The sequence below is a fragment of the Neovison vison genome, chromosome 13 (genome assembly GCF_020171115.1).
Source record: "Neovison vison isolate M4711 chromosome 13, ASM_NN_V1, whole genome shotgun sequence".
Taxonomy (NCBI): Eukaryota; Metazoa; Chordata; class Mammalia; order Carnivora; family Mustelidae; genus Neogale; species Neogale vison.
In genome coordinates, this window is record NC_058103.1 from 32,809,668 (window position 1) to 32,827,131 (window position 17,464).

The 17,464-nt window shown below is 46.2% G+C and overlaps 1 protein-coding gene across 5 annotated transcripts in view; it reads right to left on the bottom strand.

The window, feature by feature from the left end:
- RAD51B (RAD51 paralog B) overlaps positions 1–17,464 on the bottom strand; it is a 684,164-nt gene that overhangs the window by 94,854 nt on the left and 571,846 nt on the right. Inside the window, exon 11 of one of the 5 annotated variants that reach the window (XM_044231190.1) lies at positions 12,783–13,331. The exons of 3 other annotated variants lie outside the window; for them this stretch is intronic. In XM_044231190.1, coding sequence (XP_044087125.1) covers positions 13,261–13,331 — 71 coding nt within the window. In that variant the 3' untranslated portion in view covers positions 12,783–13,260. Of the gene's footprint in view, positions 1–12,782; positions 13,332–15,563; positions 16,435–17,464 lie in introns of those variants that run through there. One more of the 5 variants, XM_044231193.1, reaches the window with a different exon arrangement.

Sequence of the window (17,464 nt, forward strand, 5' to 3'; positions counted from 1 at the left end):
GTGATTCCCAGGAAGAGGGCCGCACGCATCTCTGGAACATGTAGGAAAGGCTGGGAGTGACTGAGAGGTTGTCGTTGGAGAGGTGGGGAAGAGGGTGGGTTCCGGGAGGACCCCGGAGGCTTTAACTGGATTGGGGACCTTTCATTTCTTAAGCTGGGTGTTGGTTCAGGGAAACTCCTAATGCCTTTTTGTACGGATAAAATTGTCTCGACTTTCGATCTCTGTGGGAAAGCCCGTGGCCCGCTGCGGCTCAGGAGCCCTTGCAAGCTTCGAGCTTCGGAGCTTCCCACTGTGGGGGCATGAAAGCTGCTATTTTGTTACTCCCTTTGCCAAGGTCTGTCTCCCAGGCAACACCTCCACAGAAAAAGCAGGACAGAGAGCTTGACCCTCCCAGTCCTAGGGCGTGCAGTTCCTGGAACTGACTGTTTCCCATCTAGGGAAGTGGGAAGAGAGAGGAACGAGTCTAAGCCCCATTTTGTGTCCTCAGGGACAGCTTCTATGCCCCTCGATGGACACTGCCCCAAGTTCTTTTTCAAGTGAATTTCCCTTCAGCTACACTGTTTGCTTTTCCTGCCAGCGCATCCTGCCCCCTCCGGAGTGGTCCCAAGGAGGAGACCCAGCCCCTGCCTTCCTGGTGTGCAGAGCTTAGAACAAGAGCCCTCTGCCCATCGGACATCCTTACCATTTCCAGCTATTGAGTGTAATCAGGTGTGCCAGGATCTGATTTCAAAGCCCAGATCCAAGGGGCTCGGAGGAATCCTTTTTCCCTGTTGCTCCAGTGGGAGACAAAGGGGACTGAACAAACAGGATATGCTGAAGCCGCACAGAGCATGGCCTCAGCAAGACGCTGGCCCGCCAGGAGGGAGACGGGGCTGGGCCGGACAGCCCTGGAGCTGGGGCCTTGGCATGCGCAGTTGATCATGTCCCAGAGAGAGAGAGAAGTAAGGAGCAAGACAAGAGGAGCAGACCCTCAGATCCCTCTGACAGCCTCTCTGGAGAATGGTTCCTTAGGGATAGTCATGCTCTTACAGGGTCTGGGGAGTTACCGAGTCCCTGCCTACTGGAAAATCCTGACTTGGACCATTCACCTGGCAGAAGCTGTTAGCATTTCTAGAAATTGTGGGGTGGGAGAGAAGCGAAACTCAGGGATCTACAAACAAGTCAGAACTGGTGTGGGGTATAATTGTGGGGGAAAATACATCGTCACAGCCCCATATTTGGGTCCTGGTGATTCCGTGTGTCTCTGTCCTTATTTCTGTCTCTTTTACCCCAGACTCTGATTGCTGGGCTTGTGAACTTATATCTGGTGAACTCTCTCAGTCATGAACTTGACAAAGGAGTCCAAAGTCATCCTGGAGAACAGAACCCTTCTTAGGAGGGTAGTTCCTCCTCTCTCTCCTACTGCCCAGTTTTATATGGAAGAAATCAGAGTTTAAAATAATATTCATTGGGCACCTGCGTGGCTCAGCTGGTTAAGCTTTTGCCTTTAGCTCAGGTCATCAAGCCCCACATCAGGATCCCTACTCAGTGGAGAGTCTGCTTCTCCTTCTCCCTCTGCTACTCCCCCTATTTCTGCTCTCTCTGTCAAATAAATAAAATCTTTAAAAAATAAAATAATGTGTATCAAGACCAGATTTGAAAGCAAACAAAGGTCACTGAAGGCAACAAGAGTAGGAAGCCACTTATGCTGGAAGGGGAGAAGCTTCTGGGTTAGGCTCACCCCCCTGACCAACGGCGGAACTTAATGTTACTGCCCCCAGTTCACCATCTTTCAGAGATATGGTCACTGGCGCTTTCAATCAGGGGTAGTTGGAATATTGCTACAGGTACCCCTGGTTCTTCCAGGCCCTGGGGGACACACATCACATTCTGTGGATGAGGCAGGAAGGACAGATGTCCTCCAGGACACAGGGTGGTCCCACACAACTGGAGAACTATGCCAGCCTTTTACTAATAGAGCAACACTGGTGGAATTGGTTATTTCCAACACTCAACTCAACCCTGAGCCTGTCCGACCTAGAGTCTTTGAACATAAACCTTACAGAGAGAGTATCTGAGAGGGAGTAGCAGATTCTAAAGGTCATTGTTGGCTCTAGATGAAATAAAAAGCCCCCAGAAAATGAAAACCTGCATAACATCTATAGTTCATCGTTGTCTCTAAAGCAGCTCTGAAATAAACTCCAAAGTTTCCAAGAGACATTTTAATCTGGCATAAAACATCAGATTTATGGAGATGCATCGGTTTATGGAGGGGCTGATGTTCTGGGACCTGGGGATTTAAAGACTGCCTCTCAGATAAAATAGGTCTGGCCATATACTAAGTTGCTTGCCCTGTGTGGTATAAATAGTTGGCATTTGCCAAGAAGGGCTAAGAAAGAAAGTCACAGCTTGGAGTGGGTATATGGAAGGCACAATGGACATGCCGGATAGAAATGATTTCTGTTTATGTGGAGACAACATGATCAGAGTTTTTCCTTAGTTAGGTGGCCAGAGTGAAAACTGAGTGGGAGGGGGGAGGTTCCTCAGGGGGGAATTCTAGCTACATTAAATGAACTAACGAGGGCCTGTTTGGGAGGGGGCAGGGGGAAACCAGCAGACACATTGATATTTCTTAAAGGGAGAGACTTGAGGAATCCATCATTCCACTCATCAGCAAACGACCTTCCCAAAGAATTTGAATTCTAGAGAGACCTCGAGCACAAAATTGCAATGTCTTTCAGAGCTTGATTTGTGATTCAAGATGAACTGCTGCTAACTCTGGGGTTACTCAGGTGGGGAGGGTGGGAACGACAAGGTTCATTCATCAAAAGGTGGCAGGAGAGCCCTCCGGGTGGTAACTGAACGAAGGGAGGAGGAGAGCCCAGGTGGAGAAGAGAAAGCCAGGAAGAAGAGAAATACCCTTTCTCTCATCTCCTGGTGTGGCCAGGAGATAGATCTGCTTGAGGGAAGCCCGGGGGTCTGGTATACCCCGAATTCTCGCTCAGAACCAGAGGGACTGGAGCTTGTTCGAGTAGAACTGAAATCCTTCCTCTGCCACTCACTAGTTGACAGACATTAAACGAGCTACCTAACCTGAACTTTGGCCCCTCACTTGTAGGATGGGGTTAATAGTACCTGCCTCAGAGGGCTGTTAGGGAAACAAGTGAGTATTTATTGAGCACCTTATACGTGCCAGGCCTGGTGTCAGATACTGGAGAGACCATGGTGAAAGGGCTGACAGATTCACGAGATCACTTGTGTAGTGAACTGGGTGCAGACCCTGCCTAGCATATAGTAGCTGATCAACAAAGTCTTTATCAGTGTTTTCCAGCCTAAGATGATTGCAGTCATCTTGTATGAAGAGAAGGCAGACAGGCAAGACTTTGCTGAGTAATGATGGTGGAGCTGAGACTTGAATGACAGCAAGGATCTAGTCCTGGGATCTTTGCCCCCTCCCCCCAGACCTTTTCCACTCTACCATCTGGGCATCTGCTGTGTGCAAATGGTTTCGCCAGGCCCTTGGGACTGACATGACACAGCACTTTGTAGCTTCAAACTGGCTTTCCATGTCAGAACAAATGTCAGCAGTTTTCAAATTTTTCCTTGGAGCAAGTTATTCCATGGAGATCCTGCAGGGATGGTGGGAGAGATTTTGAATTCATATTCCCTACGACTAGAGCAGTCCTTCTTCAATTGGTTTTATAGCCTGGACCCCTAAGAAAAAGCCAACTATTTACTGAGTGTCCTTGATGTGCGTGACCCTGGTCTGCTGCTTTAGGGTACTCAGTGAGCAAGTCTGTGATGCCTGGCCTCCAGAGCTTATACTGTAGCAGGGAAGACACACAGGGATGGGTAAACATACTGGGTTATTTATTATGTTGCATGGTGATGCGTGCTTTGGGAGAGGAAACGTAGAACAAGATGGGGTAAGGGGTGTAGGCTGTAATTTAAACAAGGGAGGTGTCATGGAGAGGTGACCTTTTGGCAAAAAGTTAGAGGTAAGGGAGTCATGCTGCTATCTGGAAATGGAGGTGAGGGCATCAGCTATGGGACTGTCTTGGGGGAACAGGATCCCCCAAGGAGTTTGAAGTATAAAGTCCATTAGGGGAAGCCTGTTTGATGATGAGAGGAAAAGCAAAGAGAACGGGTGACCATAGCTGGTGAATAAGGGGGAGCGACAGGAGATGGGATGGCAGGTGCTGGTGGGCACATTGGGTTCTAAGGGACAGTGGAGAGACTCTGCTTTCAGTCTGAATAAAAGGGAGCCACTTCAGAGATTTAAGCAGAGGAATAGCATGATCTAATTTAAGTCTTACAACTACGGCATGGGTCACTGCATTAACCCAGGTTCAGGCCACCAGTGAAGGTTGGAAAACCACCCATTTAGCTACATGGTCATCCCTATGGCCCCTTGGAGCAAAGACTGGGCAGATTACATCTATGCCCATTTTACACATTGGGAAAGTATGACCCAGGGGGGTCACGGGGTCCTCTGAGGGCACACAGCTGGAATGTGGTGGGCTGGGATTGAAGACCTGCTCCCTCTCATGACTTGGTCTTGGATGGGTTGCAATCATTCCACTGTCCGCCTGTCTCTCATGTCCTTGAGAACTGCCTCAGTGCAGACAGAAGACCACCCACGTTTTACTTGGTTTTTCAAAATTGGTATTTTATTTACTAAAGATACACATTAAAAACTCAGTTGTCCCTTAGGGTTTAAAGTTCACCTTTACAAATCTTATTTTATTCTAGTTATAAATCACAGATGCTCAAGAAAAGTTTGAGCAAAGTTTGTAAAGTTTGTGACATCCTTACATTTCAAAAGCCCCTTCCCTGCCTTATGCTTTAACAATGAACCCAATACACTCCACCTAGTACATCGCACAACATGTATCCCACGGTAAATCATGCCAGAAAGGAAGAGAGAGCCCTGTTGGAGGTCTGGGCCAGACATGACCTTGACCCCAGGCCTTGGTGGGGGGGGGCAGGCTTCCTGCCAGGCACCCTGTTGCTGGCCAGGGTACCATGACAGAAGATTCAAGAGGCACCTGGATAAAGGAAGAAAAGGAAAGCCTTTCTCTTCCTCTATTCCTTGTCTCCCTTTTTACCCTTACTCTAGAGAAGCTTTGTGAGGGCAAAGTCGCAGGATGATAAGCAGAGGCTCAAGGGGCAGCTTCCCAGCATAGACTCTCCAAGCCCCTCTCCCCTTCTGTCCACTGTCTACACCCCTCACCCCGCCTTCAGTGCATTGCCGCTCTTCTAACTCCTCTGCCCTCCCTCTGCCTCCCATGACTCCAGTCTTTCCCGGTCACCCTCCCTCCTGCTGCCCTTCTCCCCTCCCCTCCGTTCTTCGGGCCTTGTGAGCTCTCTGCCCTCCCCCTCCCTGCGTGTCCTTCCAAACCCACACTCTTTGTTGCTGAATTCAAGGTTCTCAATACAATAAAGCTTTGATGATTAGCCCCGATTGAGAAGGAATGTCAGCTTAAATTAATGAAGGGTCTGAATAATAGAATTTTAAAGCAAAGTTTAGTTGCTTTCACATTTGTAAGACATCCTTTCCACAGGGAGAAGCCTTCTCATTCAAATGCAGTAAAAGCTAATGCTGAGAAATGGGGCAATATGTCTTAGAGACTCTTTTAAATGCTTTAACAGAAAGGGCCCCCTATAATTGGCATATACTTTCTTTGAATCTGAGTGTTTCTGCTCCTAAAACCTTTCATTTTTAGCAGGCAACATTTCTTTTTATCACTGATTTCACTAGGCTTCTCTCAGATCTCCCACAGTTTCAACTCCTGAATTCTTTATGACAGAGACATTTCCACATGGAAGGTCTCTAAACATTTTTAATTTTCAACTTCATGACCACGTTCTTGTTTGAAAAAAATTGAAACCTTAGAAATAACAATAAGTGATAGCCTTATAAATAATATAAGAATTCATGTCCCAGTTTATATCACTTTAAGGTGGTAACAATGTATGATCTATAGCAAACTTGACCCTGCACAAAAATCCCTTTTCAGGGGTCCCATCCAAAGGGGAACCACCTACATCTGACTGGGTCTTGATTTCTTGTAAAAATAAGGCATGAAGTAGGTAAAGCCCCACGCTTTTCCATGTCTCCCATTCTGTACCACTGGTGCCTCGATCCATTCCCATTTCCATACTCCCGAAAGGAACACTCACCAAGATGAAATGAATAAGGCAAATGGCAACCATGATTAAGTCTAGGTAAGGGTACTTGGGTGTTCAGTATGCTATTTTCTCTACTTTCCTGAATGCTTTAACTTTTCATAATAATAAAAGAAAGACTTACCAAATGCTAATAGCAAAACAGCCAAATCATTCTTGGAAGAGAAAGAAACTGGTTCTAGTTAATGCTATCCTCCTCTTCATAGGGATTCCTAGCCTAGCACTGGGCAAGGCTTGAGCCTTACTTACAGGTACAGTAACAGAAGAAGTGCACGGTGTACTTCTTGGCAATGTGCCCACATCTGTAAGCCCTTTCATATATTTTCTTCTTTTTCTCTGGGGGGATAGGTAAGGCAAGTGTTGTTCCCATTTTCCAGACGAGGAAACAAAAGATTTGGTGACACTAGCTAATAATGCTGGCTCTGCAATGGCAGGGTCATAAGGAAGCTCTATTTTCAATTTCTTGAGGAATCTCCACACTGTTCTCCGAAGTGGCTGCACCAACTTGCATTCCCACCAACAGTGGAAGAGGGTTCCCCTTTCTCCACATCCTCTCCAACACGTTGTTTCCTGTCTTGCTAATTTTGGCCATTCTAACTGGTGTAAGGTGGTATCTCAATGTGGTTTTAATTTGAATCTCCCTGAGGGCTAATGATGATGAACATTTTCTCATGTGTCTGATAGCCATTTGTATGTCTTCATTGGAGAAGTGTTTCTTCATATCTTCTGCCCATTTTTTGATATGGTTATCTGTTTTGTGTGTGTTGAGTTTGAGGAGATCTTTATAGATCCTGGATATCAACCTTTTTTCTGTACTGTCATTTCCAAGTATCTTCTCCCATTCCATGGGTCGCCTCTTTGTTTTGTTGACTATTTCCTTTGCTGTGCAGAAGCTTTTGATCTTGATGAAGTCCCAAAAGTTCATTTTCACTTTTGTTTCCTTTGCCTTTGCAATTGCACTACTGGGTATTTACCCCAAAGATACAGATGTAGTGAAAAGAATGGCCATCTGTACCCCAATGTTTATAGCAGCAATGGCCACGGTCGCCAAACTGTGGAAAGAACCAAGATGCCTTTCAATGGGCAAATGGATACGAAAGATGTGGACCATATATGCTATGGAGTATTATGCCTCCATCAGAAAGGATGAATAGCCAACTTTTGTAGCAACATGGATGGGACTGGAAGAGATTATGCTGAGTGAAATAAGTCAAGCAGAGAGAGCCAATTATCATATGGTTTCACTTATTTGTGGAGCATAACAAATAACATGGAGGGCATGGAGAGATGGAGAGGAGAAGGGAGTTGAGGGAAATTGGAGGGGGAGGTGAACCATGAGAGACTATGGACTCTGAAAAACAACCTGAGGGTTTGAAGGGGCAGGGGGTGGGAGGTTGGGGGAACCAGGTGGTGGGTATTAGGGAGGGCACGTATTGCATGGAGCACTGGGTGTGGTGCAAAAACAATGAATACTGTTTCGCTGAAAAGAAATTAAAATAAAAAAATAATGCTGGCTCTGTTGCTGTTTTCTTACTGGGGCAGCAGCCACTGTTCTAGGCACCCGGCACTGTTCTAGGCATCCACAGGTATTAACTAATTTTATCATTACAACAACTCGGAGTCCCATGTGTAAGCTGCTCAAGATTGCAAAACTAAGTAGTGGGCTGGAATACGAGCCCAGGCAGCGTACTCATGAGCTAGAACTCTTAAACGCCTCCATCCTCACGTGATGGCATGACAGATGTCTTTCTAGTGGTCCAAGAGTGGAAATCTGACAGCCTCCAGGCTTCACTCAGACTGGAAATGTGCTGATTTGGCCCATCGAGTATTTTACAATGTTTGAATTAATTGCTATAATTTAAAGATGTCTTTAAAGAAAGATTTCATCGGAAAATCCAGATTTCTTGTTCTCTTGAAAAATCAGACATACTAACAACATTAGGCTGGCATCCCATAACATGGTAATTGGCTGGAAATAAGTATACATGGCCCCTGTAGGCAGGGCATACTCTTTCCAATTTGCCCATTCCCCACTATTCCCTATTATTGCACCTGGCCTCTTCTTGCAACTCTGTTACCTAACATGAGCATTTGAGGCTGCAATCCCTGCACTGTAAAAATCTACACCCCCAAAGAAGTAGACTGTAATGTCCATCCTGGTGGCAACAACACGCTGCCTAATTCATAGATTCATCCATCTGTCTATCCATCCAACCATCTCTTCATGTATCCAAACGCCATCTTTTTGCTCTGCCTACCTCAGCTACCCTCCCTACCTAGCTCAGCCATTCTCATACTGACTGTACAGAGTCCCATCTGCCATTTCCTGACCAGTGTCTACTATTCTCCTGCCCAGAAGGGAAGCGTCAGAGGATGGGAGATGATCTGTTGAGGAAAAGTTATGGCAGCTGTTATGGACTGAACAGTGTCACCCCCCACTACCATCACCAAATTCATATGTTGATGTCTTAACCCCCCCATAGACTGTGCTTGGAGATGGGCCTTTAACGGGAGGCAATTAGGATTAAATGAAGTCATAAGAGCAGGATCTTAATCCAAGAAGACTGGTGTCATAAGAAGAGGAAGAGACACTCAGAGCCCACACATGTGAGGAACCATGGGAGGACACTGTGGGGAGAGAGGACTCAGGAGAAACCAAACTGACTGGCACCTTGATTTTAGACTTCCAGTCTCCAGAAGTGTGATAAAATAAATTTCTGTTCTTTAAGCTATTTTGTGTGGTATTCTGTAATGGCAGCCTTAGCAGACTAATAGAGCAGGAAACCATTTTTCATGTGTCCCCCACCTTCCCTTCCACGTCCTTAGCCCTTAGTCCTTTTCCCCTGCACAGACTAATCACCTGACACCCAAAGCCATCTGGACTAGTTACTAAGAGAAGTCGTCAGCCATCCCAGTTAAGAAGGTCTGCTATTTCTCCAGCGGTGTAAACACAACCATTGGGATGGGCTGAGAGGGTGGGGAGAGTGTGGGAAGATGTCACTAAAGAATTCTGTCAGTGAGATGCACTCAGGACATTTCACTAAACCCTGTGTACCTGAAAGAGGGAGAAGCTGCCTGAGTGCGCAGCACAAGGGGACTCTGGAGCTGAGATGTGGACATGGAAAGTATTAGTAAAACCTAGGATGCCTTAAGGAACATTGAGAGGCACAAGTCCGTCCAGCTAGTTGGCTGGTTTTAACAAGTTGGTTTTTTTCCTGGACAGTCTGAGTCCAGCTTAGACAGTGATGGTCAGAATAATTACTGCAAAATTGGCTTCATCCTAAGGCTTCCTATGGGTTTCCTCCAGGTGTTCTCGTTAGAGAGGCTTAGGTTATTAACACAAAGATAGGTGGTTGCTGATTAACCCCAGAAGGGCCTCGAGGACTGGGAGAAAGCCAAACTGGCTTCTGCTCCATCTCTCCAACAGCTTTCAAGCTGTTAGAGTGGTAATGACTGTGAAGTTGGACGGTGGTATTGGAGAGAGATGCTGGACAAACCCCAGATGGGTTTTCAGATCCCAGAGGACAGACAACGGCAATAGATTTCAACCTCAGATCCTAAATGGAATGAGCAGAGATCTGGATGTCATCCAGAAGAACTGGCTCTAGAATCCCAGAGCAGCAGGTTTAGAAACACCATTGGAGTGACCTTCCCCGCCATCATAGGCTCCTAGGGAAACTGCACTTTTGGTCGGTAGATAAAAGCTGGAACAAGGTTTGACGAATGATTTAATCAACACTGACATACCCAGAGCTCAGGAAAGGGCAGGGAAATTCAGGGCTGTTTAGACTTGCCTCTAATTCACTTCTAGCCTCACAGCCACTGAAAAGAATACAGAGATGCTGACATTTGAATGTAGGTGTCTGGGGTTGGCCTTTTAACCAACTGATATGGTATAAAGGCAATGGTCTCTACTGAGTAAAAGGCTAAGCCCTGTGTCGTAATTCAATTCTCTCCCAGTCCTCTCCTTGATGTGTGAATTCACACAATGCATCATTTCTCTGACTCAGATGAAACAGGGCAATGCCATGCACAACGAGTCCTCTAAAAATATCAGGGAGATTCGTGAAAACTGCCAGTGAAGAGCTTTGGGCATACTGGGAGAACACGACTGGCAAAGACCTTATCTACCCAGACTCCTTCACTTGTGTTCTAAACCATATTTTGAAAGTAAATTGCTTGGGACTGGATATTCGAGACTCTGGGACCAGGGCTCCATGAGGCCTGGGGAAATGCAGAAGTCTTAGACGGGAACTAGGGATCCTTGCAGGGGTCAGAAAAAGCTCTGGGGAATTAGCAGAGCCAGACTATCTTCCTGCTCTGCTCCATCTGGGTCCCTTGATGGAAGTTTCTCATGCTTCTGCTGATGTTTGATTTTTGGGGAAAGGGAAACTATTACAAAGATAAGAGAAAGAGGAAAGTTACCTGAGTCCCATGGTGGGAATGGGAATTTTTTTGGCTGAGAAAGGATTTTATTTCCATCCCTCCTTCCATGACTTTCTCCAATCTTCCTTATATTCTCAAATACATTTTAAGAGCTCTTCCTCCCCACCTGCTAGTCCTATACCTCTGTGATCGCACACTTCAACAGGGTGAGAGGCAGGATGCTGGATCAGGAGTTGGTGGGTGAGCAGTGATAGGAGCCCGGGCTGCCTGGAGAGCAGGCCTACAGTGATGAGATGGGGGGACGAAGAAGCAAGAGAGAATGAGTATCTGCAGCGATCCCATTAAGGGTTCAAAGAGCCCACTAAGGCCCATCACGTCTTCAGCCCCTCACAGACCCTTTGAAGGAAGCTGCCTTGCCCCACCTTCTGCAACTTGGGCAGACATGCTTGCAGCTCATCCCTCAGCCCACAGCTGACTGGCTGGCTAGTGACCAATGATGTTCTCTGAGACAGAACAATAAGATGAGCCTGAGCCAATGAGATTGTCTCTTAGGAATTTTAACTAAGAATACCAAGGAAAGAAGCCAATGGGAACTGAAGTTGAAAGGCTGAGGTATATAAGGAGGAGCTCAAGACCCCAGGATGGGCCACATGCAAGCTGAAGTTTTGAGTAGGCAGGATCTGCTGTCTATAGGGCATGTCTGCTGGGACATGAGTGCTTCAGGTAGAAATGCAGAGGGAAGCAGAGACTCAGAGCCTCCGAGGTAAGAAATCCCAAGGGCTGCCTCTTCTCCTAAAGGCTTTCCAATTCCAGGCTACTTATACCCTTAAAAATACCTGTTCCTTTTTACCTGAAGTAACTGAGACTCTTCTCAATGAAGAGAGCCCAACTATAACTAATAATTTGTAGCAGTTCCGTGAAGGTAGGCTGACATGGAATTATCTGAAGACATTTGCTTTGGGGAGAATGAGCAGGCTGATTCCCTTAGCAAACATGGCTACTGCCACTGCTTACTTGGAAGCATCTTGTGTATTTGAGATCAGGTTTTAGACAGGAAATAGTGTGTCCTAAATTCTCCCTTTGTTCTTATGGTATCAGGGTAGGCCAAGACTATGTTTGAATCCTGAAGAAAGGAGGTCTTGGCATCTACAAAAAGTGGGCTGGTCTGAGAAAGCTAAGTCCTTTTTAAGTTACTAAGATCCAGGTCTACAAATCTCTGAGAGGAAAGCTTTGAAACCATGACTTTTTACCTAGTTAAAAGGAGAAAGAGGTGTGGCAGCCATGTTGGTTCACCAGTGGGATCTCGTGAATCATTTCTCATCTCCAATTTCAGGGCTTAGGAGGGCTAAACTGGAAGGAAAACTGAGAGCAGCTCTTGTCAATATGAGACCTCATCTATTATGTCCACAGCCTGTTGGAAATGTCCCCCGGCAAGGCTGCCATCAGCACTTGACTGAAAACACATGGAAACAGCCCACTCAGAGCAGGAATTCATTATTGGAAGAATAATAAGGGAAAGTTTTTTTTTCCCCCCTCCTCTCCTCTCTCTCTCTCTCTGCTGGGAGAGCTGCTTTCTGGAAAAGTCACAGGGCTTAGAGGGAATTTGAATCATGTCTGGTAATAAGGGGAGGAATGGAGGAGAAAGGGAATGTTTCCAGAAGCCCTTTCATACAAAGCATGATGGTTATGGGCAACTCAAAATTAGTTGTTCCATCTTAGATGTATTACTGAAATCAGGCTATGGCTCCCTTTAACCCCTTATCCTTTCCTAAGGGTTACTAGTGTCTGATAGCTCCAAGGGAAAAGTACCCAGAGTTAACTGGTTTTCTGTGGATACTCCTCTCTTTCAAAATGGTTGCCTATAGACTAAAAATGGGCTAAAAAACTATTTGGTCTTCTTTCCCCAACACTAGCCCATAAGTCTTCGGTGTATACTGGGTGATCCAAGGAAAGGTATGTGCAAGGGATGAGTGTGAAAGAAGGAGATATGTGCCAGCTCACTGGCTACAGCATTATGTGGCAGACGTTACAAGTGCTCACTAATATCTAGTTCTCCTTCCCTTCCAAATACAGGGGAGGTTTGGGGCACCTGGGTGGCTCAGTGAGTTAAGCCTCTGCCTTCCGTTCAGGTCACGATCTCAGGGTTCTGGAATCGAGCCCCACATCGGGCCCTCTGCTCAGCAGGGAGCCTGCTTCCTCCTCTCTCTGTGCCTGCCTCTCTACCTACTTGTGATCTCTGTCAAATAAATAAATAAAAATTAAAAAAAAAAAAAACAAATACAGGGGAGGTTTGTGTTTCCCACCTCCTTGGAGCTGCGTGTAGATGTATGACTGCTTTGCCATGACAGCAGAAGTGATATGTGTCAATTCTTGGGGAAAGCACTTAATTGCCAGTTTACAGTCTTTCTCTCTCTTCCCCTACTGTGGCAATTGTAGAAGTACATGGTCATACTGAAATGGAATACCGAGTTGTCATTTGGAGGACAGCATCCCGGGAGAGTCTCTCAGACACACAGACTTTAAGTCACCAAGATTTTGGGGGTTGTTTGTTTAGGCAGCAAAACCAAGTCCATCCTGACTTATGCCCACTATTGATTGGTCTAGTCTCTTCCCAGATCTCTTTGTAGTTTCTGGAGAATTTGGGCTCCGTCTGAACACTGTGGTTACTGAAATTCAGAGAGGTCAACAATGTGCTTTCTCTCACAATTAGGATATTTTTTTGAGGATTGTGATGGGCTCGCTCCTTCCATTTGAGCAAAAGAGGCCTCTGATGAATTCTGTAGTAGAATAAAGAAAATACGTTCATAGCCATAGGATGAAAGTGATGGTGACAATATTGAAACCAAAGCTCAAAAAAAAAAAAAAAAAAAAAGACACTCCCAAGGGGATCTAAAATCACACTTTTAAGGTCAGAAACTGATATTTTGTACTTGCTCTTGCCTTTATTCCCCATTTCCTCCTTACCTAATCCTCATTCTCCATCTCCAGAGTTCTCACTTGGTTCTCCCAGTTTTGTCAGATCATCTTTTAAATCCTGTCCCTGAGCAGTAACCTTGCTTACAACATATAAGACCCAATACATAGGAGTCAGCACTTCTGGGTTAGTCCAGAAATGTTTACTCTGAGGGCTGACAGGGACCACTTCTGAATCCTCACTAGGATTGCTGCACATCGACGGAGTAGCTCAGAGGTCAGCACAATTAGGGAAACAAAGTTGGACTTTGACATGTAAATGTATACGTACACACACAGATAGAAAAAAGAAATCCGTGAGTAGCATCCAAGGTCAACACAAGATACCTCACTACCTCTCATGGGAGGTACCAGATTGGCCGCTTCTCAGTTCATGAAAACCACCTGTGTCTTCTTTCTTGTGAACGTTTCCTGGGGCAACTTTCCTGAGCACGTCTCCTAATCTTTCATCATGGTGGAAAGGGAAGGAGATAGTAATGGGTCTCTACTAAATTCTCAGCACGCTGAGCAGGCTTTCTGCAGCCTCTCCTCCCAGGGGAAGATCAAACCACTGGTGTTCCTGTTGGTGATTCTTCGGAAAATACTCACGGAGTTCCTATTCCATACACAGAGTACTTTAGTGAACTGAAGATGACAAGAAGTTGTCACAGATGTGAACAGAAGTACTACATGGGTGAGGGGTGAGAGAGGAAGAAGCATGACTGAGTGGGTTCAAATCCACCTTCTGTCACTTTCTAGCAAGAGAGTGAACTTTTGTCTCATTCCTCATCTGCGCAGGAGGAATGATGTGAGGTCCTACTTTGTGAGACTGTTAGGATCAGGTAAGCTTATGCATATATAGTGCGTGTCAGACATGCAGCAACACTTAATAAATATTGTCAAGATGCAAAAACGGCACGTAGGTCCTGTCCTGGCAGCGTGGTGTGTGGTGAAAAGCCCTATTGAAACTTGGAGCAGGAGAGTGTGGGACTGATTCGTCAGTCATTGGGTGTAGAGCACCATCTTAGGGTTTCCTGGGGTCAAAAAAATAGGCTCAAGGAGGAAGACATCTAATCCTTGCCAGTTGGGATGGGGAGACGACTTCCTTGTACCTCTCTCGGAAACTGCTGAGTGCCCTGTTTTAATGTGTGAACCGTTGAGCTATTCTTTCCTGGTGGGCAGCGAAAGCGGAGAGAGACTGAATTAAGAGTTACAGAGAATAAAACATCTTTCGCAACTTCTCAAATAGTCCCTTGATGTTTGAAATTAGTCAATTCATGTAGTAAGAACTCATAGGAAATGTACATTTAATCAGCCACAAAAACTCGGCTTGGTTTTCACAAATGTTCTATTGAAGACCACAAGTTCCCAAAATGCATCTTGCTTCAAGGGAGACAAATGACCACAGTCTGGAAAGTCTGCCTCCCCGACCTCTTCCAGGTCTACCAAAACCCTCCCTGCCTTCCAATGCCCAGCACATGGTTTGCTCTCCAGGAATACCTTCCCTGATTCGCTCCAGCTGGATAAAATGTTCCCAGTCTTGCCCTTGCAGCGTGCGGCTTGGATGAACATCTATCATTTCATTTTATTTTATTCTGTTTTACATTATAGTTAGTGGTATATGGTCTTTTCCATTTCTCACAATATAGTTCTTGAGGACGGGACACATATCCCATTCTTGCGAGCTGCACCGCAGCGTCTGGTGAGGGCTCAATAAATACTGAGTTGTTAAAACACTGAGTCATTCACTCACTCTTCACTAATCCGTACCTACTTTGTGCACAGCGTTCTGCGGGGCACTGACGGGAAACACGAGCTAGGGTAAGACCTGACAGTAGCCTCCCAAGCATTTAAAAACCTCTGGAGGGGGAGCAGCTCCAAAGCGATTCTAGAGAGGACAGCTTGGGGGACACTAACAACTTGGGTTAGAGAGGTCCCCCATACCAAAGGCCGGAAAGATCTGATGCCTGACTTTGAAGGAGCTGAAGCCTCCAGGCCTTGCACTGAACCCAGTCTTGAGGCTTTGGTTGGAAACTTCATGGCAGTCGGAGGGCGTGGGCTGGGTGTTCTGCTGGAAACAACTAAATTACCCTATGGGTCACCAGTTGGTTTATTTGCTAATTGACTGGCCCAGCTTTGGGCTTTAAATCTAAAGAAATCATTTCATCCTTTATTAAATACTGCATGAATCTCACTCTTTGTCCTGCAGGGGCTGTACACAATATACTAGTGAAACTTGAATTTACACCACAATAGTCATGCCACTAATGACCTTCCAAATGCCACTAATACCAGACATGTCCCGCTTCTCAGTTGGATCCGAACCTGTCAGTGAATTCTGAGCCCATCGACCTCCCTCTGACACAAGAGCAGACCCCCACACCCATGCCCGCCCCCAGCCTCCCCATCTTTCCATGATTTAATTTCTGAATCAGTAACTCTTTGGAGACCCCAATTCCTTTACACCCACTCTCTTTATATGGTGGACAATACTTTATTCGGAAATGTTCCCTCCTGTAATTACAAATCCTGTTAGTCATCCTCCTCCTCTCCCCAGGGGGATTGTGGGCTTTAATTAATTAACGTGGCTGAACCGCTTTGAGGTGCCTGGTTGAAAGGTGCTATGTAAGTGCAAATTATTATTATTATGGCTGTTGACATCCCATGGCGGCAAAGCCTTCAGCCCCACGCATCTACAGACCTGAACAAAGGCTTCTTCATCCTCACCTTCCCTGCTAGGTCTGAGATGGCTGCTCAATGGTATGGAGGCAAATCTGTTACCATCTCAACATCAATCAACTAATTAATCCCCATTATGTTGGCTTCCGTTTCCTTCTTCCAAGCAGCACCATCCTGTTTCATTTCACAAATCGTGTGCCCAGCAGCTCTAGACAACGGTCATAGTGTGTCCCTGTGGCCTCTGTTGGCCTAAAGGAGTTTAAAAAAAAAAGGGCGGGGGGGGTAGAAAATAACATTTGGAAAAAAGAAGTGTTACCATGAAATACACTAACTTCTCACTAATAGTCTAAATAAAACTTTCCTTCCAGCTGTAGTCCCCTTACATACATACATATCTTCCTGTTACCTAGGGAGCCAGCAGCCTCAGAAAGCAGAGACCCCCAGAAACACAGCATAGGTGTGGGGTAAAGAATCACAGTCATGGCTTGACTGCTGAGAGCTGCAGACAAAAGCCCTTTCCGGGCTGGGTGGGAAGAGGTCATCCAGAGAAGTGGGAGCCCCTCTTTGGCTTCCTCCACTAGCTCCAGGTTTCCCCTGAGAAAGCCAGCTGCCATCTGTAGCCAGGAAGTCCTCACAAAGACAGGGGACCATGATTTAGATGTTTTGTGCTGCACCTAGCAAACCTCGGCCCTTAACAAATGCCCAGTACTTCCACTGCGATGGTAGCCATTGAAAGCAGCCCTGTGGGGGAGACGTGGCCTCTTGAAGGGACGCTGCTGACCAAAATGCTCCTTACAAGGTTGTGCCTCAGACCCTTTGTTAGCATGGACGTGGGTGAGCCTCAGGGGGTCATGTCTTCATCTGCCTCCATTTATCCTCCCTATTGAAGGGCTCCTTCAGGACATCGGTCAGTCTCTGTGGGAAGTGATTTGGAGGGCAACAAAAGAACTTGGGCCCTTTGGGGGGCCTTCAGAATTCAGTAAACATCTGGACACGGAAGGCCAGGTTCTCAAGCAGTCTAGCTGGGGACATGTCAAAAGAGAAAAAGCTGTGTGTGTAGTGCAAGCTCTTAGTTCTGTGGTGACATTTGTGGGAGAAAAACATAGCCACCCCAGTAGGTAGATAGGAAGGTTTTTCAAAAGCTCCTCTATTTGTCAGTTTTTGTGAGGGCAGAGTACTGTTTGTCAGCTCTTGGGGCATGTGCGAGGAAGTAGAAGTTTCGCATGGCTGGGGAGCAGCACGTGATGGATGTTCCGATTCTCAGTGCACGATGAATAAC